The 26,144-nt window shown below is 44.8% G+C and overlaps 1 protein-coding gene across 4 annotated transcripts in view; it reads left to right on the forward strand.

Moving 5' to 3' along the window:
• The window catches only part of LOC144690838 (kinesin-like protein KIF19), a 182,090-nt gene that overhangs the window by 146,466 nt on the left and 9,480 nt on the right, over positions 1–26,144 (forward strand). For 3 of the 4 annotated variants that reach the window (XM_078558678.1, XM_078558680.1, XM_078558681.1), the window contains 5 exons: positions 1,894–2,060; positions 3,522–3,627; positions 14,129–14,656; positions 18,344–18,545; positions 19,536–19,643. In XM_078558678.1, the coding sequence (XP_078414804.1) occupies positions 1,894–2,060; positions 3,522–3,627; positions 14,129–14,656; positions 18,344–18,545; positions 19,536–19,643 (1,111 nt within the window). The remainder of the gene's footprint in view (positions 1–1,893; positions 2,061–3,521; positions 3,628–14,128; positions 14,657–18,343; positions 18,546–19,535; positions 19,644–26,144) is intronic. The other variant, XM_078558679.1, reaches the window with a different exon arrangement.

Consider the following 26,144-nt stretch of genomic DNA (forward strand, 5'->3'; position numbering starts at 1 on the left):
GTAGCATATTGGTCATGTTGCTAGACTAGTAATTCTGAGGCCTTGAATAATACTCTGGAGATGTGAGCTCGAATCCCATCCTGACAGCTAAGGAAATTTAAATTCAATTGAATAATCTTGAATAAAACACTAGTTTCAGTCAGGGTGACCATGGATACTGGATCGTCATACAAAAAACAGTCTGATTCACAAATTCATTCTTATACATCAGTGTGGTTAACTCTGAACTGCCCCCTGAAATAGCCGGCAGTGAGGGGTGCTGGTCGTGGTGGTGGGGCAGAGATCGTGGCATAGTGGCAATGTCACTGGACTAGTAATCCAGAGGCCCAGGCTAATGCTTGGGGATCGGTGGGTTCAAATCTCACCAGTGCAGCTGTTGAAATTTAAATTCAATTAATAAAATATGAAATTGAAATCCAGTCTCATTTTTTATCACAAAAACCCATCTAATGCACTAATAGTAATAATGCCCTTTAGGGAAGGAAACCTGCCGTCCTTACCCGGCCTGCCCTACATGTGACTCCAGACTCACAGCAATGTGGTTGACTCTTAACTGCCCTCTGAAATGGCCACTCTGTTCAAGGGCAATTAGGGATTGGCAACAAATGCTAGCCTTGCCAGCAATGCCCACATCCCATGAAAGAATAAATAAAAAGCCCAGCAAGCCACTCAGTTGTATCAGGTTTGTAAAAAAAATGTCAAGTAAGAATCATCGTGGATGTACCTACATCACATGGACTGCAGTTTAAAAAGATGGCTCAGCACCACCCTCTCAGTGACAATTGGGGATGGACAATAAGTGCTGGCCTTGCCAGTGATTCCCACATCCCAAGTGTCAATAAAAGAGCATGCAAGTCTAAGTTTTGAATTCTCTCTGATGCAACTCTTATTTTTTCAGCCTATCTGACCCTCATCCATGACTTTCCCATTCTCTCCAGGCTATTCCAACTCACTCCTTGCTGGTCTCCAGTCCTCCACCCTCAGTAATCTTCCACTCATCCAAAACTCTGCTGCTTGTATCCGATTCAGCAGCAAGCCCCACTTACCCATTACCCCGCTCACATGGCTCACATTCTCTCGGGGCCCCCAGTAGCTCAAACGTCACCCTGTGTTCAAATCCCTTCATAGGGCCCTCCCTAACTCTGGAACCTACTCTAGACCTACAACAAACCAAGAACTCTGCATTCTTCCAACTTTGTTAATTTCAAATACCTTCACTCCATCTTTCACAGCCATATCTTCAGCTGTGTAGGCCCTTAGCATCTGAAAATTCCTTCCTAGGCCTCTTCACCTCCTGAAAAGCCAACTTTTTGACCAAGCTTTTAGTCACCCTCCTAATATCTCTTTCTTTCACTTTGTCTGGATTCCTGTCGACTGCATGACTACGAAGCACCTTGGGAACTTTTTCTACATGAAGGATACTACAAGAATGCATGTTGTTGTTGTACCAGTTGAGCTGAGGGATTCTGATCAAGGCTGTCGACTTTCACCTTACTGTGGAATAAAGCCACTCAGTGCTTCCAAGACCTGTCTCCTCTGGTAATGGCTGTTTTCAGACAGATTGGAGAAACACACATGTGAAAGGCTTAGCAATAGTCCCAATCACAAAAAAAGATACGTTATGCCCTCTAGGTCTCTCTGTTGATTTAAGTAGGTATGGGCAGCGGCAGTCACCACAAAATGTTCAGTTCACAGAATAGTTGATGCAACTGAACCCAAGACAGACCTGAATCTGTAAACCCCATTTTCCACTCAATAGCACAGAGGATGGCTCTGACTGTTTTCTGGCTGTGCTCGTTCTGTGCTTCCTGGATTAAATGACACTGAGGTTTATAAAATTGCAGACACATACTTGCAGTTACGTTCTGCACTTCCTTATTGTGTATCCGACAGGATCGCACACTTCTGAACGTTGCCCGTCAGCTGAACCTAGAAGATTATGTGTTGGCACTGGATGGAAACAAAGATGATATAAGGCCAAGGACAGTTCATGAGAACAGAAAACTGCTTCATGCCCGGGTCAAGGACTCACTGCCTCCAATACTCCCTGATCATGACAGGTAACAATGCAGGAATTTTTTTCCATAATAATTGTCATGATTTCTATTCAAACCAACAGGAACATAAACCAGACAGCGAAGCAGCCTACAGTGGGGAGGTGGGAAATAGCTTCTCTATTGTGTTTATTTGAATAGAAATTTGATTGCAATCTTTGAAAAGATAATTGATGCATACTAGAGGTCCTTTACCACGTCTAGATTGTTTTTTCCTCTTTCAATGTTTTGTGCTTTTTTGTTCCAGTTTACATTGCTGTTGTCAAATCCATCAAAGTGAATACTGCTAAGATTTTAAAATCACAAACCGTATTCCACTTCATTCTGTTTATATTTCTTACTGAATAATTTAAGCCACAAAGTGTGTTTATCCCCCAAATTGCAGATGGTGCAGCCCAGATTACACACGGTCACCTTCTGCATAATTTATCTGCATATATTTCCAAATGAGTGAGCAAAAAGGTTGTGCAAAACCAATCACTCCTGTTTAGGGTTGCAAACTATGATTAAATGTATTCCTGAGGTTTCATCACATGACTTGCCCCCATCCATTCATTGGCCAACACATCCACCATTGTAACGCACGGCCTTCCCACACCAATTGGAAAGCAAAAAGACTCATTACCCCAATTGGATGATGCTTGACTGTCAGCCAAACAGCCTTCTCCACCCATTTTCAATATTTTTATATCTGGTAAAGAGAAATGTTGTAAGAAAATGACAAAAGAAAACAATCTTGTTTTAATGTCCCAATGGTTTTTCTCCAAGGTTGCACACAGCAGTGTCCTGGAGATTGATCTTCAAATTCCTGGGGATTCCAGACCAATCTTTTGTCCTCCCAGGATAAGGATACTGCTCAAACTCCTGTTGCAATTACTTTACAGGATTATGACTGATGGACATTCCATGAAGTCAACAATTGCAACGTTAGTGAAGGCAGAGGTATCAAAATCCCTCTTAGCGGGAGTTCTTGCAGTGTCTGGACTGCAGAATATTGCTGACAGCAAAGAGGAACTACAGCGCACCTTGCAACATGTAGGTCAGATCCACCACATTGTGAGAGCTTTAAGGAGTCTCAGCCTCCCCGTACAGCCCAACAAGGCAGTCTTCACATTGGCGGGCTGGACTTTCTGGAACCTTCCACACATTATCAAGTCAGCTCAAAGATTTAGGTTTAGCCCGCATTTGCGACCACACTTCTTCCCTTCACTGCATTACCTTCCTGGCTGTGTAAACAGGAGAGATTCTGCTTTAAGAAAACACGGTCATGTCTTTTCCCTTCATTCGTATCAATCCTTCAATGAAATAGAGTATGAGCGAAACCAGGGCTGGAGTTAGCAGGCTGGATAAAAGTAACTTAATTGAACATAAAAAAGACAGAATGCATCCAGTTTATTCTGTGACGGTGTGTATACTTCCAGTTTTATGATGAAAACTGTAACATATTAAACGCATGTTTTTTTACAGTGATACCAATAAGGTGTTTAAAGCCACTGCACAGTCACGGTACATGAAACCATTGTCAACTCTAACACCGCCCCCCATCCGTCTAGCTGGACCACTGTTGCTGCAGGTTAGTAGGAGACCATCTAATCATAAAGATGAAAGCAAAATATGGCCGATATTAGAAATCTGAAATAAAAACAGAAAATTCTGGAAAGTCTAAAGTGCTCAGGTAGCATCTGTGAAGAGAGAAACAGAATTAACTGGGGGAACTTGAACTTAATGTGCTGGGTGAGAAGAAAGGAAGAAAAACTTGCATTGATCTAATTCTTTCCACAGTGACAGGACATCTCAAAGTTCTTCACAGCAAATGAAGTACATTTGAAGTGTAGTCACTATTGCAGTGTAGGAAACACAGCAGCCAATTTGTGCACAGCAAGCTCACACAACAGAAACGTGATTGTGGCCTAGATCTTCCGTTCTCTGGGTGCTTGTACCCCAGAGGTGCCCCGGAAAATGCGCTGGGGAACGCCTCGGAAGTCCCCACGTACTGTCTACATGGGAATTGCTCGGGAACTTTTAACTTCCATTGGGCAATTATCCTTACTTACTTAGCAGAATAGTTATCCAGGTAAAGTCACTGGATTAAAACCAGTTCTAACTCCTGCATAACTATTCTATTGACTCCCCCACTGGACTCCCCCCCGCCCCACCCCCGTCAATCTTCCCAACCTCCCATCTACCCCTGACGTCCCCTGACCACCCGATGACTCTCCTATCCCTGACTAGTGTCCCCCCAGCTAAACCCCACCCCCGAATACACCCCACCCCCTGACAACCCTCCCGACCCCCCGACTATCCCCCGAGCCTCCCTGACCACCCCAACCCTCCCTGACCACCTGATGACCCTCCCACCTCTAGCTAGCGCCCTACCCCACCAGCTAACCCTCCACTCTGACTATACCCCACCTCTTGACAGCCCTCCTAACCCATTGACTGTTCCCTGATCACCCAACCCTCTCTGACCACCCAATGATGATCCTCCCACCCCTCGATTAGCCCCTACCCCTCCCAACTAATCCCCATGCCTGACTATGCCCTGACCACCCAATTACCTCCCAACCACAAGCCTGCCCCCACCAAGCGCCCACTGCCCGCCCACCCCCGACCACCAGCAGCACCCACATGACCAACCCCTCAACTCCCCCCCCCCCCCCCACCCAACACCCCCCCACTCCTCGGACCACAGCGACCAGGTCATATGATTTTTCATGATGTTGCTTGAGGGATGAATATTGGCCAGGACACCAGGGATAACTCCCCTGCTCTTCTTCGAAATAGTGTCATGGGATCTTTCACATCCGCCCGAGCAGGCGGATGGGGCCTCGGTTTAACATCTCATCTGAAAGATGGCGCTTCCAACAGTGCAGCACTCCCTCAGTACATCACTTATGTGAGTCAGGTGAAACATGCCTTAAATCAGGAAGGATCCACAACCAACATTGATCTGGTCTGGTCAGTTTCCTGGCCTTGGACTGAATCTAGTGCAGACTTTTTGCCTCAGTGTGGGAGTGGGAATGGAGGTGGGTGGGTGCATAGTTTCACATCACTGGCTGGGCAGTTAGCCAGCACCATCCTGCTCCTGAGCCATTTTGTTGGAGGCGTGATCAGGGGAAGAATGCAAGTGGAGAGTAGGCAGCTTATTAAGCTAACTAACTAACAGGCCAATTAAGGCCATGGATCAGAAACCCACTGGAATTTTCCAGTTCCCTTCTGGCATCCACAGTATTGCAGCTGCTTGAAGGCAGCCTCCTGGCACCAATACTCCAGGCTATCTTTAAGCCTCTCCCCCCAACCTTCCTCGCCACAACAGTGGCTGCTGACTGCTCTGAGGAGGGGCTTCCCCCTTCACAATGGTGGCCTGTGTGGCTGTGACCTTTGTCTAATTCAAGGGCAGGATTTCCCGGTCGGTGAGCGGGGGGCGGGGCAGGCAGAACTCCCGACATCATCACGCCCCATTTAAATTTTCAGGAAGGCGGGGGCGCAGCAGAATCAGCTGTGCACCCGCCGACCTGTCAATGGTCAATTGAGGCCATTGACAGAGTCATTTAAGTAATGAATAGACCAGCCCGTCCAAGCTTAAGGTTGGCGGGCAGGCCAGGAGCCCTGGCGGGAATTAGAAAAAGCATGAAACCTCATCCATGGGCGGGATGAGGTTTCATGTAGGTTTTAAAAAATTTAATTAAAGTTTTTTAAAAAGTTATGGGCATGTCCCAACTCATGTGACAGTGTCACATGAGGGGACATGTCAGAGAATTTTGTTTTCTATTTTTAATAATTTGTACATTAGAACCGATCTCCCTGAGGCAGCTCTTATCCTCAGGGCGATGAGTGCGCTCTTTCATGTGCATGCGCGATAGAGCGCACTCTTGGGTTTAGGGATTCCCTCCCGCCTGCACAGGAAATGCATAGCGCTTCCATGTGGACGTCACGCTGGACGAGCCTTAATTGGCCTGCCCACATAAAATGGTGGTGTGCCCCCAATCAGGGGCACCATTCGGAGGCGTGTCTCCGCGCGCCCGCACTTCAACTTCCCCACAACAGGGGAAAGATCCTGTCCCAAAAGTATGTAAAGTTCCTGAGACTGCACCTCAGTTCCAACCGCCATCAGAAACCACCATCCACCCCACTGCCCCAGCTAACCACTGGCAGACCTTTATCCTGACCATCAACTGCTCCCTCAGACCGTCTTCTGACCCCTGCCTCCCTGTCACCTTTTACTCCCACTGACCACCATAAAACCCCCACTCTGCAATTGGATCCCCCCCCTGGCACCCCCCAACACCATCAACACCATCAAAGGACCATTCTTCATCACGCGATCAATCCCCCCAGGATTGGAGCCCTCTCCTCTCTACAATCTCCCCCACCATCTCACAAGCACTACCTCCTCTTTTGGCTGCAGCTTGCGCTATAGGGTTTCCTGTCTGCCACGCCTCCAGTCTGTTAATCAGGCTCGCTGGGGTTTGCAGGATGATTGGGAAATCTGGACTTCTGGGATTCCTGTTCTCTAAACAGCCCACCCACATGGAATGAGCCTCTGGGCTAAGATTCAGGTCATTTGAGTCTGTTTCTCTCTCCCAGATACTACTTGAACTGCTGTGTGTTTCCAGCATTTCCTCCTTCTATTCCATCTACTCATACATAGGAGCAGGAGTAGGCCATTCAGCCTACATATGTGTCCAACATTATAATGGTAGTAATCTCCCTATGTGTTTCTAAAGTTCTCTTTGAGCCTTCACCAAGTGGACAGCGATATACATTTAAGTAGCGTTCAAATTCCTCAGCAATCTGTTTGCTCCCAATCAATCTGTCGCTGTCAGGAGACAGCGTTAGCTCAAGAGCAAAATACTGCAGATACTGGAAATCTGAAATGTAAACAGAAAATGCTGGAAACACTCAGCAGATCAGGCAGCATCTGTGGAGAGAGAAACAGAGTTAACGTTTCGGGTCTAATGAAAGGTCACAGACCTGAAATGTTGTCCTCTCTCTCAGCAGATGCTGCCTGACCTGCTGAGTATTCACAGCATTTTCTGTTTTTATTTCGGTGTTAGTTCAAGTGCTATCCACCAAAATGCCACCTTTAAGGCAATTTAAGTAGCAACCAACCCCTTGACAATTATTCCCAGCACGCGCTTCAACTTCCCCACTAAGATGGCGTCTTGCACTAAGCTATTTTTTTCTTTATTCTTTCATGGGATGTGGGTGTCACTGGCAAGACCTGCATTTGTTGCCCATCCCTAATTGTCCTTGAACTGTGCACTCATCTGAACTTAACTAGGCAGTTAAGAGTCAATCACATTGCTGTGGGTCTGGAGTCACATGTAGGGCAGACTGGGTAAAGACAGCCGGGATACTTCCCTAAAGGGCCACAATCAATGATGGCTTGTTCACCATTACTGAGACTAGCTTTCAATTCCAGATTTATTAACTGAATTAAAATCCCACCGGCTGCTGTCGTGGGGTTTGCACCCATGTTCCCCAAGCATTAGCAAGTCCAGTGACATTACCACTATGCCACCATGTCCCAAACCAATGCTGCAGATCAAGATCCCATCTTGGCCACCTCAGAACAATGCTCCGTCAAATGTGGAGAGAAAGACAGAGTTAACGTTTCGATCCCGTATGACTCTTCTTCAGAGCTCTGAAGAAGAGTCATACGGACTCGAAATGTTAACTCTGTCTTTCTCTCCACAGATGCTGTCAGACCTGCTGAGATTTTCCAGCATTTTTTGTTTTTGTTTCAGATTTCCAGCACCCGGAGTATTTTGCCTTTATCTCCTTCAAATGTATGTGTCCTGTGCACATCCAGCTTGTTGTATTGTGTGGTTTCTTTAAGACTGTCACGCAGTCATGCCTGTGTGCATCGTAAAGAGAATGTTGAATGTGTTCGGCCTGTTTGTTCCCCATGTATTATGCTCCACATTGCTGCATGGCCACACACCAGCGCAGCTTAGAGGGAACATTACCTCCACAGCATTTCCACAGCTAAAGAATCTGGGAAAAGTCGCCTGCCTCGCTGTTTCACTATCTCCAGCAGCTCCCTCTCTGGTACCTTTCTAATCTTCGTGTCTGAGCCTGAACATAAGATATCAGCAGCTTTTCAAACAATTGCAAAGGCAAACCTGATTCTGTCCTCCACTGATGGGCACACAGGGATCCCTGGGTTGGGTTCAGGAGGTTTGCTTTTTCGCTCTGTAGCCTAGTAACACAGGTCAATAATAGTGCTCTAGAACTACCCCCAGCTGAGATCGGACAACGCGGCACAAACAAAGGGTCAAGCAGGTTTGCCTCGCATCCTATGCAGCTGGTTCATTTGTTCAGTTTGCAAAAATGATTTTTTAACATTTCCTGATCTCTTAAGTCACTTTTAGGTGCTTAAGTGTTCACTGCACCATTCACCAAGGTTAGACTGAAGCCTCAAAAACATTGACGCCTCTTATTTGGGACATTCCACATTCTCGCACTCCCAGCGGGAGTGGGTTCCACAAGGAATGCATCATGGAAAATTGCGGGCACGCAGTCTGTGGCCGGGATTTTCCAGTCCACCCACAATGGGCATCATTGCGGGCGGGATGGAAAATTTGATGGACCAGCCAAAGGTCCATTAACTTTGGGCAGGAATTTCTGGTCCTGCAGCGGGTGAGACGAGAAAATCCCAGCCATGAGTTTCCAAGCTGCACTCCCCACAAGCATCGTTTCTCACTGTGCGCTTTGGATCTTCGTATTACCCCTCTTGCTTTTATGATACGGGGAAGCAGATTTTCCTGTTCGTGACCTATTGGATCTCCTGGGAACAGTGAATAGAAGAAAACCAGCTGGGGAGTATTTCATGGGCAGGATCTTCCGGTCGTGAGTGGGGCGGGGCGGAACTCCCGCTGTCACCCCGCATCACTTCCATTTTCAAGTCGGCGGGGGCGCAGCCGAATCAGCTGTGCACCCACCAACCTGTCAACGACCTATTGAGGCCATTGATAAACTAATTAAAGTCATTAATGGACCTGCCCGTCCAACCTTAAGGTTGGAGGGCAGGCCGGGGACCCTGGCGGGCTTCAGAAAAAGCATGAAACCTCATCCACGGGTGGGATGAGGCTTCATAAGGTTATTTGAATTTTTAGTAAAGGTTTCGATAAAAGTTATGGACATGTCCCAACTCATGTGACAGTGTCACATGAGGGAACATGTCAGGGAAATTTTTCTATCATTTGTTTTGCAAATTTTAATTCGGAGCTGGATCTCCCTGAGGCAGCACTTAGCCTCAGGGAGATCAGTGCGCTCTTCCGCACGCATGCGCGAATGAGCTCACACCCGGCTGAAGGAATCCCCCCCGCCTGCACAGGGAGCGCATAGCGCTTCCTAGTGGACTTCACGCTGGGCGGGCCTTAATTGGCCCGCCCACGTAAAATGGCGGTGCAGCCCCAATCGGGGGCGCCGATTGGAGGCACGCCCGCTCCTGCACTTCCCCCCCAAAGAGGGGGAAAATTTTCCCCCATGTATGTGACACAGTTTTCCCGCCAAATTTATATCCATTTGAATGAATACACAGAAAATAGAGATGGGTATCTTTGCAGGAACTTTATTCACTGCACCCAGACAATCGAATGCATGTCTGGCACAGGAGCAGGAGAACTTATCAAGGGGTGTATTTTCCAACTTGCGCTATTCTCACCTAAATATTTAACTCACTCATAAATTCCCTCAGCCCATTTTTTTTCAACCATACGAGTTAATCTGCTTAGAATCACCTGAACGTGTACAGATGGACATCATTTGCTCATGTGTTTGCATGAGAAGAGTGTGCTGGTCAGAGAATATCCTACAACGTCTCACTTGTTTCACTCCTATTCAAGGACTTGCCTTTATGTGCAGAGATGTTATCGGTGCACAATATATTAGCACGTGGCCCCTTCTCACAAGCTGAAGACTAATTGAGGCATTGTTAGCTCAGCTTCGGCAAGAAAGAACCTGCTATTATTTTCTAATAAACTTTCTCTGCAGTGAAACTTGTAAATAATTCAAGTAATTAAGGCACTGTTAACACCATTATGCATTTGACATGAATTGCATTGTTAAGGTGAGTTTTCAGCAGACTTGTTTGTTTTATCTGCAGATAATTTTAAAGAAAAGGTTTAATCCTTTTTACTATTTCTGCTTTTCCCTCCAATTTTCCTTTCTGTTATCCTATTAGACAGTTGACAGCTGCACTTTCTCCTAGAGTCAGATGGAGGTGGCATGGGGGGGTGATAGAGACAACACTGTGCTTCAAGAATAGAAAGACATCACAGAATTATATTGCAGGGGCAGGAGGAACACAGGGCACTGGGAAGGTGGAGGCAGGGCATGAAGGAGGTGGGGAAAGATAGGTTCCGGCAAAGTGGAGGCAAACTAGGCCATTGGCAAGTTGGAGAAATAATAGGTTCTGGGTAAAGTGGAGAAAAGGTGGAGAGATGAAAGGACAGGGTGTGGGTGATGCGGAGACAGGGCAGAATCAAAGTTTAAAGGGAACATAACTGATGCAATCTACCACAATTCATTTGATTGCATCGGCCTAGATAAGAAGTTTAAAACTTTTCAACAAAATTAAAACAAATTAACCAGCAGCTCAGAAGTTCAATACTACACAGTGATAGGTATACGAACATACGAATTAGGAGCAGGAGTAGGCCACTCGGCCCCTCGAGCCTCTTTAAGAAGATCGTCCGATCTGATTATAACCTCATCTCCGTATTCCCACCTACCCCCCCCCCCCCCCCCCCCCCCAATAACCTTTCACCCACCCACCTTGCTTATCAAGAATCTATCTACCCCTGCCTTAAAAATATTCAAAGGGCAGGATTTTCAGGTTGTCGGGTGGGCCCAGGAGCGGCCGGGAAATGGCCCGCCGCCCGTGACTGTGATTTCACACTGGCTGGCCAATTAACGGCCACCCAGCATGAAAGACACGCTGAGAAGCTCAGCGCTGCCGGGGTGGGGGCAGGAGGAGGGTGAGTGCAAAAGTCTGTGCATGCGCAGGGGAGCATGCACTGAAAGCTCCCTGGAGCCTGGGAGCTGCCTCAGGGAGCTGAACGATTTTAAAATCAGAAATAAAGATTTTTAAAATCTGAAGAGATGTCCCAACATGGGACTCACTCACAATAACATGGACAGAATAAAAATTCTGCCCAAAAATGTATCTTTATTTTTTTATTTAACTGTGGAAACCCCATCTCGCCCATGGATGAGGTTTGCTAAAAAAATCAAAAGGCCGCCTGGCCGATTCGCCCGCCCGCCAAGCATAAGGTTGGACAGGCAGCGAAAAATCTGTTCAAACTAATTGATTAAGGGTCTTAATAGGCCGCTTAATTGCTGGCAGGCGCGCTGCTGACTCTCGTGCGTGCCCGCCGACTGAAGTATCGCGCAAGTGCGCGATGACATCGGAACACTCGCCCAACATCATCGAGCACTATTTTATGCCCAAAGACTCAACTTCCATTGACTTTTGAGGAAATGAATTCCAAAGACCCAAGGCCCTCTGAGAGAAAAACATTTCTCCTCATCTCTGTCTTAAATAGCCGACCCGTTATTTTTAAATAGTGACCCCGAGTTCTAGATTCTGCAAGAAGAGGAAATATCCTCTCCACATCCACCCTGCCAAGACCCCTCAGGATCTTATGTGTTTCAATCAAGTTGCCTCTTACTCTTCTAAACTCCAACGGATACAAGCCTAGCCTGTCCAGCCTTTCCTCATAAGACAACCTGCCTATTCCAGGTATTAATCTAGTAAACCTTCTCTGAACTGCTTCCAATGCATTTATATCTCTCCTTGAATAAGGAGACCAATACTGTACACAGTACTCCAGGTGTGGTCTCACTAATGTCCTGTATAGCTGAACCATAACCTCTCTATTTTTGTATTCAATTCCCTTCACAATAAACAATAAAATTCAATGAGCTTTGCTAATTACTTGTTGTACCTGCATACTATCTTTTTGTGATTCATGCACCAGGACACCCAGATCCTTCTGCATCTCAGAGCTCTGCAAACTCTCACCATTTATATAATATACTTCTCTTTTATCCTTCCTGCCAAAATGGACAATTTCACATTTTCCCACATCCACAGGCGGGATGAGGTTTCCTGAAGCTTTCATAAAATAAATAAATAAACTTTCTCAGCTTCACAAACATGTCCCAGTTCATGTGACACTGTCACATGAGGGGGCATGTTTAAATAAATTTTTACTTCATTTATTAAAATGTTTTATAATCGATTCAATCTTTCCGAGGCAGCTCAGTGCCTCAGGAGGTTGCTGCGCTCTTTTGCCCACATGCACGACACAGCACAGGACCCCGACTCTCCCTCCTCCCCCCACCCGCATAGGTAGCGCTGACCGGGCGTGTGTTACACTGGACGGGCCTTAATTGGTCCGCCTGCGTAAAATGGCAGCAGGCAGCCGATCATGGGTGGCGATCGGCTCCGCACCCATTCCCATCCAGCCCGCCCGCCATCAATAAAATCCTAGCCATACAGGCGCAGTTCACTTACACACAAACACAGGCTACAGAGTGGGGAAGGATAGGTTGGTCAAATTAGAATTCATTAAAAAGAATATACAGCCTGTAGTTTGGTGACTTGGCTAGCTTCAGGCTAAGTTTGATGGTCTCGATGCTTCTGAATTAAAGGTGTAGACGGCTGAGTTGATTGTTCTTTGGGAGACTGTATATTTGGCTTGGATTCTTTTACGAAATCTCAGTCTGCAGGAGGGTGTCCCTGGGTGGTCACAGTCAGCAAACTGTTGTGACTGTCAGAGGAAAGAATGTTCTTGTGCCACTGTCAATTCACTCATGCAATGCAGGGAATGATTGCTTCAAAACCAGATAGTCCCAGCATTGAATCCCAGGGTCACGTGGCATCCAGACTGGAAAGGGTTGGTATTTTGGCAATATTCAGGAAAACTTCTATCAGAAGCAAAATTGATAGCAGAACAGACAGTTACGGTACAGAGGAAAATCAGAGCCCAGATTTTCTCCTCACACAGTATCAGGATGCATCTCTCGTGTAGTGAGAGGCCTGGCCACTCCTAACCCTGCTAAATTTTTCTGGCCTTAAGGTTATCCAAGCAGGTGGGTTGTGGGGACCCTACTTAGGTTTTCTCCTTAAACTGCTTGTCCTCAGTTCTGCTGAGAAAACATGGACTTACAACATGCAAAGGGTTTGCTTGTCATGTGACCTTCCTTCTCCAACTGCCAGATAACTCAAAAAAAGGCATTGCTCATGTATTCCAAAGGTGACTTGATTAGCTCATGTCTGGAAGCTAACTTAGCAAGGGTCCCATTTTCCAAGTGGTTAAAGGTCCAACTCCAACAATTGAATACCTCAGGTGATTGCCATAAATGCCTTGCGAATGAGACAGGAGAAGTGGGTCCTTCACACTCCACTGAAGTCATTGTCATTAATGGGTTTAGCAGACGGACTGACTCTACTCCAATGAATTGGAATGTGGAACATAGAGTAATGCAAATTGGTATTGGCCATTTGGGCTCTGAATTCAAATCACTTTAGTCTCTGTTTTGAAAAAAGTCTGTTTTTAAATGTTCAATTCATATTTCCAGCCAGTGGATTAAAAATCATTATTTGGCATAAAGCACATCTTCATGACAATTTATACATATGGCAAGGTTTTATTGTGAGTGGCTTCCCAGAGCATTATGATTTTATCAATTAGGCAACATATTTTGTGTTGCAGGCACATCTTTCAGCCTAGGTTCTGCTCCTCAGATTCTATTGAATAAGCTTGAGATAAGTGTCTGACTCAATCTAGTTCAATAAATTATGGTTTTGTTTGCAGTCAGCAGTGCCATCCTTAATCTGGAGCTATCACTAATACAAGATGCTCACATAATTGATGGCGAGGAGTTTTCATGTATTAATATAAATCAGGGTCCCTGTCTGTAAGCAGTAGAGAGTGTATAGAGTTTTAGGAGCCTCTTTCACAGTTCATTGAACAACGATTCTTCCAGTCTAACGTGAGTAAAAATGTCACTTCTGAGTGAATTTTATCTTCTGTGTTTTGTTTGTTTGTCCTTGACAGAAACAGAGTCTGATCAGCTTGAAGGAACGGAGCCGCAGTCGACAGTCCAACACACCATCCGAAGCAAGTAGCAGCAAATCAGAATTCTACACTGTGAACAGGCAGCAGAGTCCAGGCAAGCTGCAAGAGATTGTCACGGGCACAAAGAGCATCTCCGTCATAGCAGCAAAACGCCGGTCTCGAGCCAATGTAGCAGACTCGGCATTGGTACCCATGAGAGAAAAGGAAAGGAACATCCTGTCCACTCACCCAGTTGAGGAAAATGAGGGGAATCAGGGTCAAGCAGACGCAAACAAAAACGCATTAAACATTGAGGTGAAATCTGTAGTCAACTTTGATAGCCTCGCAGCTGAGATGGGAGTGAATGCCTTTCGGAACAAGCAAGAATTCAGCAGTCCCCCTCCCCCATCCCCACGTGAGCCTTGCACCAAAATGAAAGGACTGAAAAAGGCAGAACAAAGGGAAGATTCCACTGAAAGAAACACAAGGAAGAAACAATCCAGATCATTTGAAGTGAGCTCTCAGGGGGTAAGGCTGCTAGATATAAGAAATATTTAATGAAAGGTTTTGGCATCATTTGTCCTGAACTTGATGATTATCATACAGTAAATGGGGGGAAAAAATTCTGGTGAATTTAAATCTCCCAAAGAAATGCAAATATAATATGACTTAACATTTTACCAAAATATCAAAATGCATGCCATACAATAAATCACATTTTAGCCAGGTGATTTTATTATGTAGGTAAAGCGCAGGAGCTAATCGAGTAATGTTCCATAAACAGCAATGAGATAAATGAACAGGCCATTGCTTTCTTTTAGGTGGTACTGGTTGAGGAGAGGATGTTTGCCAGGAGAACTCAGAGTACTGAAGGAAATAAATATCATTGGCTTATGTATTTAATAAACTTGAGGGAAGAGTTGTGGTCCCAATATTTAAGGAGAATAAATCAGATCCCAACAATTAAAGGCCTGATAGGTTTGTTGTTCACTGTAGACCAGATAGAGAGAGCTTAGATTGCTAGAGTGTGGTGCAACATATCGCCTACTGTGTGAGGTTAATACCTGTGCTGGCTGAGGTAGTCCTTGAGGCCTACCTCCTTGCCTTGGCCCATTGTGAAATCATGAAATAAGCTATGATTAGCAACCCTTGGTCGACGAGGACAGTACATGGAGAGACAGTAGGACAGATGCAGGAAGGGATGTGATTTATGACCAGGTGGAGCGGCTGGCATTTATTAGAAAATCCCAGTATGGCTTCATACCTCACTAACCTGATTGATTTCTTTGAGGAATTGGCCAAGTTTGTGGATGGAGGCAGTGAAGTGGACATTAGGCACTTCAGTGTCCCAGAAAACCTTTCCTTGTGGGATTGCTGGATATATGTTTTGGAAAGTAGGAAATTGGTTGTAATTCTGTAGATCCTGGGCCATAACTAATGGGAGTAAGCCCACTGGGGCCCATGTCACAAGTGGAATCCTCCAGGCCCTTGTGCTGGAACTGCAGATCATTAACAATTGGATGAGAGCATAAGTGGAAACATTCACAATTTTACAGATAGTACAAAAATATGCCTGGGAATTTGGAACTTGGAACAATTAAATAGGCTGATTTTGGATAATTTTGGGGAATGGAATGTGTGTGGCAGATGCCTTCTGTGCATGTAAGTGTTGTATTAGACATTGATGTCAGGGGAATTGCAGGCCTGTGTATGCAATGGAACAAAGTTACAGTCGGAACTTGGGGTCATAAACTATTCATGCAGTACGATGAGGCCATTGGGAAAGCAAATAGAGTTTTAGATAATGTTACAACGGTGGAATATAAAGTTACAAATTCTATACTTAGTCTGTTAAGGTGTTGGTAATTATTGCAATGGAGTAATATGTCCAGCTTTGACCCTCATGCATGGCAGAATTTAGCTAGGTTCTGGAAAAAGTGCAGAGGAGGATGATTAAAATGATACCCAGTCTTTAGGCTCTTAATTTTAAGGACAGACAAAATGCATTGGAAATATTTTCAACAGTGAAATGAAAGCCGAGAGGAGATACGATTGAGCTTTTCAAAGTGAGAAAATGGTTAAATTCTGTTCAAACCAAAATCTGCAAATGCTGGAAATGTGAAAGAAGAACAGAAAATGCTGAAAATACTCAGCTGTGAACACTTTGTCAGAATTGGTCATTTTCAATTGGAGAAGCCAATTGGGCTGGATAGGGATGGGAGAATTAGGAGGCGTACATATAAAACACATAGGTAAAAAGTGAGTTAGATGTTCAGAAATGCCTCTTTTCACAGAAAATCATTGTTCCCTACATCAGATTACTGAAGTGTACGGTGAGGACAGGTAGCCTGCAGCCTTTCAAAAGGGCACTGGGTAATTTGATTTACAGGATTAGGAGAGGTAAAAACAAAAAACTACTGCAGATGCTGGAAATCCAAAACAAAAACAGAATTACCTGGAAAAACTCAGCAGGTCTGGCAGCATCGGTGGAGAAGAGAAGAGTTGACGTTTCGAGTCCTCATGATCCTTCAACAGAACTGAGTGTAGTTAGGAGAGGGGTGAAATATAAGCTGGTTTAAGGTGGGCGGGGGGAGAGAGAAGTTGAGGGGGGGAGGTGGTTGTAGGGACAAGCAAGCAGTGATAGGAGCAGATAATCAAAAGAGGTCACAGACAAAAGGATCAAAGAGGTGTTGAAGGTGGTGATATTATCTAAGAAAAGTGCTAATTAAGAATGGATGGGAGAGGAACTCCTCAGAGTTCTGAAGAAGAGTCATACGGACTCAAAATGTTAACTCTATCTTCCTCACCACAGATGCTGTCAGATCTGCTGAGCTTTTCCATCAATTTTTGTTTTTGTTTTCCTCAGTTTTTCCTTCCAGCCTTAATTTTTTCCCTCTGAGTTCTTGCCTCTCCTACATGTGATTGTGTGACTAAGTAGCTTGCATTGATAGTGGATAGTGCTGCACCATGTCAGGACAGGTTGGGCTTGATGAACTTTTCCCAGCTTTAATCTTCTTTCTGCATATGTCAGTGACTTCCTACTTTTCCTAATACTATCATGCGATATTTAACAGCCAACCAAAAAGACAGATAGCCCCTCCATTCAAATCTCATTTGAAAGACAACACACCATCAGTCCTTTAGTGCTGCATCTGTGGGCGAGGCTTGAAACCTGTAACCTGTTGACTGAGAGGCAAGGGTGTAGTCAACTGATCCAAATTCATGAGATCCAGTTCTAATTATAATCAGTACCAACTTATGAAACCCTTTTCTTAACTCCAGTGAAATGATGATTTCCCCTGCTTTGCAATCTGCACATCACAAACTACAGGTACAGTGTGTTAAACCTGGCTATCTGAAAGCCGGCAATGTTCAAAAATTGGACATTATTTTAAGCTGTGATGCATGAATTTTTATTATTATTGAATGAGTGAAATAACTTACTGGTTTGTTTGGTTAGGTGCTGCATTGGCGTGCTGACCAGTTATTGGCTTTGCGTGCTTGTCTTTTCCTATGCCCTGAGTGGTCCAAGTGACCATTGACCTGATCCCATCAGAACTGCTCAACCTGAACCGCCCGATCCGAAACTGGCAAGGTCCGAAATCTGGCACCGACTCACTCCTGAGGTTGCCGGTTTTGAAACACTAAAACCAAGACCCAGAGCTTTTTATTGGGAGGTTATTGACTTGGTCTGCCTCACAGCTTCCCTCCCGCACAACCCAGTGTCCCAGCTATCCCCTATTTATATGTGCTCAAATACCAATCATCTGTTTCTCTTAACATTAACAATGTAATTAACAAACTTTAACAATTTAATTTGACAAGACATTAACAATTCCTGGTACTCTGTTCTATTCAAGTCAGCAGAACTGAATAGCAGGTGGAGTATATGTAACAGGTAAATACAAAACCTCCTGCAATCAGTGTAATACCGCTTGTTTTACATTTCTGGCCATGCCCAATTCCATCCCCATGGTCCTTATTCTCATAGCTCTAGTGTTTTTCTTTAATTCTAGATATTAAAGGTATTAAGGGATATGGCAATACTGTAGTGCAGGAAAATGGCATTGAGGTAGAAGATCAGCCATGATCTTATTGAATGGTGGAGCAAGCTCAAGGGGCCGAATGGCCTACTCCTGCTCCTATGTTTCTAATTTATGTCCTTCTAGTTGGCATAGCATTTCAGTCTAAAAATCTGTCTCTTTTCTCCCTCAGCTTCCTAAACTCAGAACAAACCCCTCACGGCCTCATAATCTCAAGAGTATTTCTGACCACAGGTTATCTGTTGCTCCAAGCCTCTTCCAGAGTTCCAACCTAAATCTGCAGCCAAAGGTCATACCAGCATCGATTGCCAACCTGCCAAGTGCTAACGTGCCTCCTGCGACGAAGATCAAATTCCCACTCAACTATCATTCAGGTGATCATCTTTCTGATTCAATCCACCTCCAGTTTAAGATGGACAATGCAGTTGTCCGTTCCTTTTTTAAAATTACACTCAGTTTAACAGTTCAGGAAGCCAAGGGGCTCACAATAAGATTTCACAATTATAAAACATGGAGTAAAAAAACTGTATCAGCTTTATTTTTAAAGAATTTTCTGATTGTCATTCTAAATACTGTTAAAAAGCCCTTGTGTTAAAATATGCTGACAAGCTAAAAAAATACAGGGTTCACTGAGAGGTAAACCAGTGAGTAGGTAACCTGGTCCCGAAATTAATCCTGAATATGGGCTAAATTAGCTAATCTAAACCTTAGCATCCTTGGGTTGAGGTGGATAGGGTTGCTGCGCCTGATGCCTCTCAGGACACTCCTACTGGTAATGTGCATGTGTTCATGTTCACCAAGGACAGAATCTAGCTCTGCTGAGATGTTCTTTACAGGTGACCCATCTGCTGATAGTCATTGTCTAGGCATGAACAAGGTGCTGGACGGTGGTTGTGGAAGTGTACCATAGTGAGTCAGGGAGAGGAATACTTAAAATTACTTTTGAATATTCTCCTTTCCTGTGCTCCTTTGCTACTAGTGCTCATTCCCCACCTCCAGTGTTCTGAGGGATGGCAATATCCAATGTAGAGAACTGAACTACCAGCTAAAAATCTAAGAGTTGAAAGCCCAACCTTGCTTCATTTTCCTCATTCTTAACTAAGACAGCAGAGCACCTCATGCTGAGAAGTAAGCTTTGTCCTACCGACAAAGAGTTGATACAAGTGAGAGCCAGACTTTGCTGCCTTCCCACCTGAGGAGCAGGCATAGTCCCTATAGGAAGCCTGAAGAAATCTAAAACAGAAGGATTGTCGACATGCTCTCTCCACCATGGATTAAATAAAGAAAATACAGATGTTAATATGGATAAATTTCTCATGTCTAAAGTTACGGTCAATCTACCAATGACTTTTGCTACTTCACAGGTGAGAGCCAGTTACAGAAGATAGAAGTGGGTAATACCACACCAAGTACCATTCACCAGAGAAACGCAGAGGGGAACAAGGGGCTGATCTTGCACAAGCGAGCTAGAGGTCAGATATTAATGTTCCTACACAATGACAGAATACCCAAAGTACAGAATGACTTTCCCTCACTGACCTTTGGTTTTTGATCTATTTTTAAGTACTCACTATCCATTGCATTCTAGTACATAGCAAGCCCAACAAGAGAGGAGGCAGTTCTGCTTTTCGTTTTAAGAAATGAAGCTGGGCAGGTGGAAAGGTTATCGGTGGGGGGACATTCTGGTGGTAGTGATCATATTTCAGTTAGATTTTAGCATTGTTATGGAAAAGAACAAAGGTAGATCAAGCATAAAAGTTTTCAATTGGGGAAAGGCAAATGCGATTTGGCAAAAGTAGGCTAGAAACAACGACTTGAAGGCTAATCAGTAACAGACCAGAGGAGACAGAGAGAGTTCAGAACCATTATGTTCCCAAAGAATAAGGGTGGAACTCCCAAATCTAGACTCCTTTGGATGTTCAAGAACATACGGAGTAGGAAAGGCAAAAAAGAGGAGTTTATGTCAGAGAGAGCTCAATACTGCTGAAAGCTTAGACTGTATAGGAAATACAGGGGTGAAACTAAAAAGGGAATTAGGAAAAGCTGGAGAAGGCAGGAATAAATATTGTTGAGTAAAATTAAGAGTACCCAAAATCTTTTATAAATACATAAAGGGTAAGAGGATAATTAAGGAAAGAGAATGGCTGATTAGGGACCAAAAAGGTAACTTGTCTATGGAGATGGAAGATATGGGCATGGTTTTTAATGAATACTTTGTCCTGTCTTTACAAAAGAGGAGGACAATGCAGACATTGCAGTTAAGAAGTGTGTGCAATATTCGATGGGATAAACATAGTGAAAGAAGAAATATGAAGGTCGTTGTTTGGTCATACAGAACTTGAGTATTGTTGAAAAAAGAGACATGCTGTCAAAACTTTTCATCTTGCACTCATCAGGATACCAATTGTAAAGGGAACAACAATTTATACTGTACAAGAAGAGAGTGCTGATTGGTTGGCAAGTGGACTCTGATTGGTAGAGGCATTGCTATGGAGAATGCACAAGGGAACATTTAACTGCCAAGCTTTTGTTTAAATTCAAATCAGGCAGATCCACTCTGATTGGTCAAGGCATTGCCTTGAATGAATCAGGGAATGGCTGTCCCCCAAGCTTTTGTTTAGTTGAAAAAAGTGTAATATGTGGAAATGCTTCTTCTGTCTGCAAAGGACAGGGCCCTATGTGTGAATATATATAGCTTCTAGCACACATAAGTGAGCCACATTGCGAGCGTGACTGATAATCTTAAATTGGTTGTCAGTGTAATTTTTAGCACAATCAGCGTTGCTTAGCAAGTCCACTTGCCACTAATCAGAATTCTCATCTCATGCAGTATAAATTGTTGTTTCCTTCACAATTGGCATTCTTGACCTGATGAGTGCAAGATGAAAAGCTTCGACAGCATGTCTCTTTGTTCAGCAATACTCAAGTTCTGTAATCCTTAAATATTAATGTATTTAGCAGCCTTGAAAGTGGTTAGATCACCAGACCTGGATGAAATATATCCCAGCCTATTTAAAGAAGCAAGAGAGGAGATAGCAGAGGCTCTGACCATCAATTTCCAATCCTCTCTGGCTACAGGTGTGGCGCTGGAGGACTTTTGGACTGCCAAGTTGCAGCATTGTTTGAAAAGGGATGAAGGGATGGACTGAGTAATTACAGGCCATCAACCTAACCTCGGTGGTGGGCAAATTATTGGAAAAATTCTGAGGAACAGTAGATATTGTCATTTAGAAACGTACAGATTAATCAAGGATAGTCAGCACAGACTTGTTAAGGGAAGGCCATGTTTGCCTAACCTGATTAACTTTTTTGAGGAGGTAACATGGAGCATTGATGAAAGTAGTTCATTTGTATTCCGCATGGATTTTCACAAGGCTTTTGGACAAAGTTGGATGGCAGACTGGCCAGGAAAGTAAGATTCCATGGGACCTAAGAAAAGTGGCAAGTTAGATCCAAAATGGCTCAGTGGCAAATAGGAAAGATTAATGGTCAATGGATGTCTTTGTGACTGGAAGGCTGTTTCCAGTGGGGTTCTGCAGAGATCAGGACTAGGCCCCTAGCTTTTCATGGTATATATCAATGATTTAGACTTTTTAACATTGTGATTAATAAGTTTGCAGGTGATACAAAAGTTGGTTGTGTGATTGGCAGTGAAGAAGAAAGCTGTAGACTTCAGGAAGTTATTAATGGACTGGTCAGGTGACCAAAGATGTCAGAGCTCAATACAAAGAGTGCGAGTTAATGCATTTGGGATGCAAAGGAATAGACAATAAATGGATACTGAGAAGTGTAGAGGAACAGACGAACCTGGGAGTGCATGTCCACAGATCCCCGAAGATAACAGGACAGGTAGTAAAGGTGATCAAGAAGGCATATAGGATATTTTGCTTTATTATCCAAAGCTTAGAATATAAGAGCAGTGGGGTTATGTATAAAACACTAGTTAGGCCACAGCTGGGGTACTACATACAGTTCTGGTTGCTGCATTACAGGAAAGATGAGAGGGCACGGGGAGGTTTACAAGGATGTTGCCAGGAAGAGAAAGTTTTAGCTATTAGGAAAGATTGGATAGGTTGGGGTTGTTTTCTCTGGAACATAGGAAACTCAGGAAGATTTAACTGAGGTGTATAAAATCATAGGGGCCTAGATAGAGTGAATAGGAAGAATCCATTTCCCTTCAGCAGAGAGGTCAATAACCATGAGGTGTAGATTTAAAGTTAGAACGTAAGAGCATAAGAGATAGGAGCAGGAGTAGACCACACAGCTCATCAAGCCTGCTCCGCCATTCAGTACAATAATGGTTGATCTTGGACTTCAACTCTGCTTTCCCACTTGTTCCCCATATCCCTTAATTCCCTAAGAGATCAAAAGCTAAGGTACATGCAGAGCGGGCAGGAAAATGGAGTTAAAGCTGAAGTAATTGTGGTAGGATGGTTAGAGGGGAGATGAGGAGGAATTTGTTGGCCCAGACGGTGGTAGGAGTCTGGATCTCAGGAAAGACTGTAGAGATAGAAACTCTCATTGCCTTTAAAAACCACTTAGATATGCACTTGAAATAACTTAACCTACAAGGCTATGGTCCGAGAGATGGAAAGAAGAATTAAGCTCAATCGCTCTTTTCATTCTGCACAGACATGATTGGCCAAATGACCTCCTTCCTTGCTATAAATTTCTATGTTTCTATGAAGCAAGTTATATTATGAAGTGGATATTGACACTAATGTGTCAGCCAAGGAGTTGGAGGTGGGCAGGACAGCTACAGCAAACCGAATCTATGTTAGAAAACTGAGTCTATTTAAACAGAATCTCCACAAGCTACAGCAAACAAAACTAATGATCAAAAACTACAGCAGAAGCCTGGTAAAGCAGGATTATTTTTCCTGTATAATATACTATGCAGAGGATAATTACATAATATAAAATATGTACATAAAATCAATCCCAGTCACTTAGAGCACTTTGGTCACTTAGGTGTAATTAATGGGGCAATTACTCAATCATCTCCGTTCTGGCTGTCACTTGTAGGCCGGGATTTCCCATTCCCTCTGGCATCGGGCGTGTTTGGTTGCCTGAGTGGACAATATGGTGCGATCAGTTTCACGACAGTGCAAAACCAGTTCATGGTCGTCCGCTCAGCCCACTGATGGTGGGCCACGTTCTCCACCATCAGATGTCGGGAACCTCATTGTAATACATCAGCATTAGGCCTGCCCGCCAGACTCAAACCCCCCCCCACCCCACCCCCCCACTGCCCCACTGGATCGACTGCCCACGTCAGTGGGAAAACACACTGACGTGTTTCACAACAGCACATAAGCGATGTGCACCTGGCGGGCTACCAGATCAGCCATAATGTGGCTGGGCTTTTCAATCGCTGCAGGGCTAGGGCTTGCACGGCAAAGGGGGAGGAGGGCCTCAGGCAAGGAAAGTGTGTGGGGTCGGGGGGTTGGGGGGGAAACATGTTGATCTGTGCAAGTAGCCTTAAGATGGAGAGGGCTGAAGAGGCAGTCTCCAGAGGAGATGAGGCCAGATGGAGATGTGAGGGTGTGTGTGAGAGAGTGAGTGGTGATGTCCCCTGAGCTGGCAGTGAGTGAGATGCCAGTGAATGTGTGATGGGCTTAAGTGCGTGAGTTTAGAGTGATGAGATGGTTACTATACCTGGGCTGCATGGATGAGATCATTCATCCTCTATCTGCATTGGATGGCCAACCTCTTCTGTGCAGCTTTGGCTCTGATCACCACTGCCATCACCTATCAAGCTGGAGTGGTAATGTAGCTGCCCCTCCTGCGGCCAAAGCAGGGTTAGAGGACATCACAGCAGGCCTCCACGGTGTCCAAAAGGCACTCGAGGGCTGCAGTCTTCTTGTCTTTTGGGGACATGTCTCCTTTGCTGCAGTCCTGGGCTGGAAACACTGAGTGCAGCTGTACTTTAAATGTGGCGCCTGGCGTGATGAAGCGACGAGGTGATGGAGTGGCAGGTGAATCGGAACCTGCCCGCCATGGAAAGGGCGTGTTTCCTGGGAATGCATAAATAATGTTTGGGACAATACGGTGTGAAAACCCACCATCACGGCTGGTGGGTAAAACATCGTTCTACCTGCCCACTGCCACACTTAGTGCAAACCTGGGACGATTCCGCCCGTAGTGTCACTATATGTAACCGTTATATTCAGGCACACCAGTCAAAACCCAACCTTCCATATAGTAGCTGTACACTAGTCCCTTTTGCATAATAGCCCAGAATCTGAACTGGACCAGCCATATAAATACTTTGGGTGCAAAAGCAGGTCAGAGGCTGAGAATTCTGCAGTGAGTATCTCACCTCCTGACTCCCCAAAGCTTGTCTACCATCGACAAGGCACAAGTTAGGAGTGTGATGCAATACTCTCCATTTGCCTGGATGAGTGTAGCTTTAACAACACTCAAGAAGCTCAACACCACCCAGGACAAAGCAGCCCACTTGATTGGCACCCCATCCACAAACATTCACTCCCTCCACCACCGACACACAGTAGTAACAGTGAGTAATGAATGCACTGCAGGAACTCACCAGGGCTTCTTCAAAAGCATCTGCCAAACCCAAGACCTTTACCATCTAGAAGGATAAGGGCAGCAAGATAGATGGGAACACCACCAGCTGCAAGTTCCCCTCCAAGTCACTCAACATCTTGGTTTGGAAATATATCGCCGTTGCTTCACTGTCGTTAGGTCAAAATGCTGGAACTCCCTTCCTAACAGCACTGTGGATGTACCTACACCAAATGGACTGCAGCAGTTCAAGAAGGCAGTTCACCACCACCTTCTCAAGGGCAATTAGGGATGGACAATAAATGTTGGCCTAGTCAATGATGCCCACACCCAATGAACGAATATATTTTAAAAATTAACAATTGGTGAGTTTTTCTGCTTATCCAGGGGGATTCTGCTGGAAAAGGAACCCTTTCCCTTTTTCAGGTTAGCATTCTCAAGATAGATGTATCACATCCAGCTGCCGAATGAAGCTCTCCATACTCTGCCATAACAAAATGCTCCAGTGGCAACTTCTGAGCAGCACCTACTGCAACACAGTGTGACACTTGTTTTTCCATGACCTTACTGAAACTTCCATTTTACTACCAGTTAGTGTCAAATGTATTGAAGTTTTCTAGGTCCATGTTACTGGGAGTTAGTTTGAGACTGCCCAAACCCATTTCAGGTAATACTCTTAGGCCAGGAGTTTCCTTGGATTGACACTCCTCCCATAGGTATGCAATGGATCCCAACCATGAGAGAGGCCTTGAGCTAGAGGTTCTGGATTCAAGTCCCACTCCAGGACTTGATAGCTAGGAAGGTGTGTTCATAGCGTGGCCAAGCTGGTTGGTTACCAACCTGTAAATCCTTTCAATGCATCTATGGCAGGAGATAAGAGCAGGAGAGTGCCCTGGTCAGTCAGAACTATGTGGTATCTGCAGTGCAACAACTTCCACACATTGAAAGACTTTACACACAAACTCTTGCCCCAGGCTATACTCCATGGCAAGCGTCCTCCTCACTTCAGGGGGCCGCTAGAGTGAGAATTCTAACTAGTTGCAGAAATGAAAGGGCAGTGTCCTCGTTCATCCAAGCCCCCAGTCCCACTAAATTGATTTCTTACTCAATTTGTTGATTAATTATGGAGAGTAAATAGCATTGCACAACAAATCGTCGGGAGAAAATGATGTAAAAGTTACTGTGCAATGGTAGGCAAACATGATGTGTGGAGGAAGTAAGTGCCTTTCCAGCACTGCTTGTGGGCCAGGAGGAGCTGAAGTGCTCCTTTGAGTGCAGTTGAAAGCTAATCATGTTCTTCCTCAGAATTGGAACTACCCACCCTTTCAGAATTGCTGACAACCCCTCAATTCCCCGCCACTTCCACCCATGATTGTGCCCCCCTTTCCCACCCCCCCAACAATTGGAAGCTGAATACCCCCCCAGGCTACAACAGTAGCAGGATC

This window comes from Cetorhinus maximus, chromosome 15 (assembly GCF_964194155.1).
Source record: "Cetorhinus maximus chromosome 15, sCetMax3.hap1.1, whole genome shotgun sequence".
In the NCBI taxonomy this organism is placed as follows: domain Eukaryota; kingdom Metazoa; phylum Chordata; class Chondrichthyes; order Lamniformes; family Cetorhinidae; genus Cetorhinus; species Cetorhinus maximus.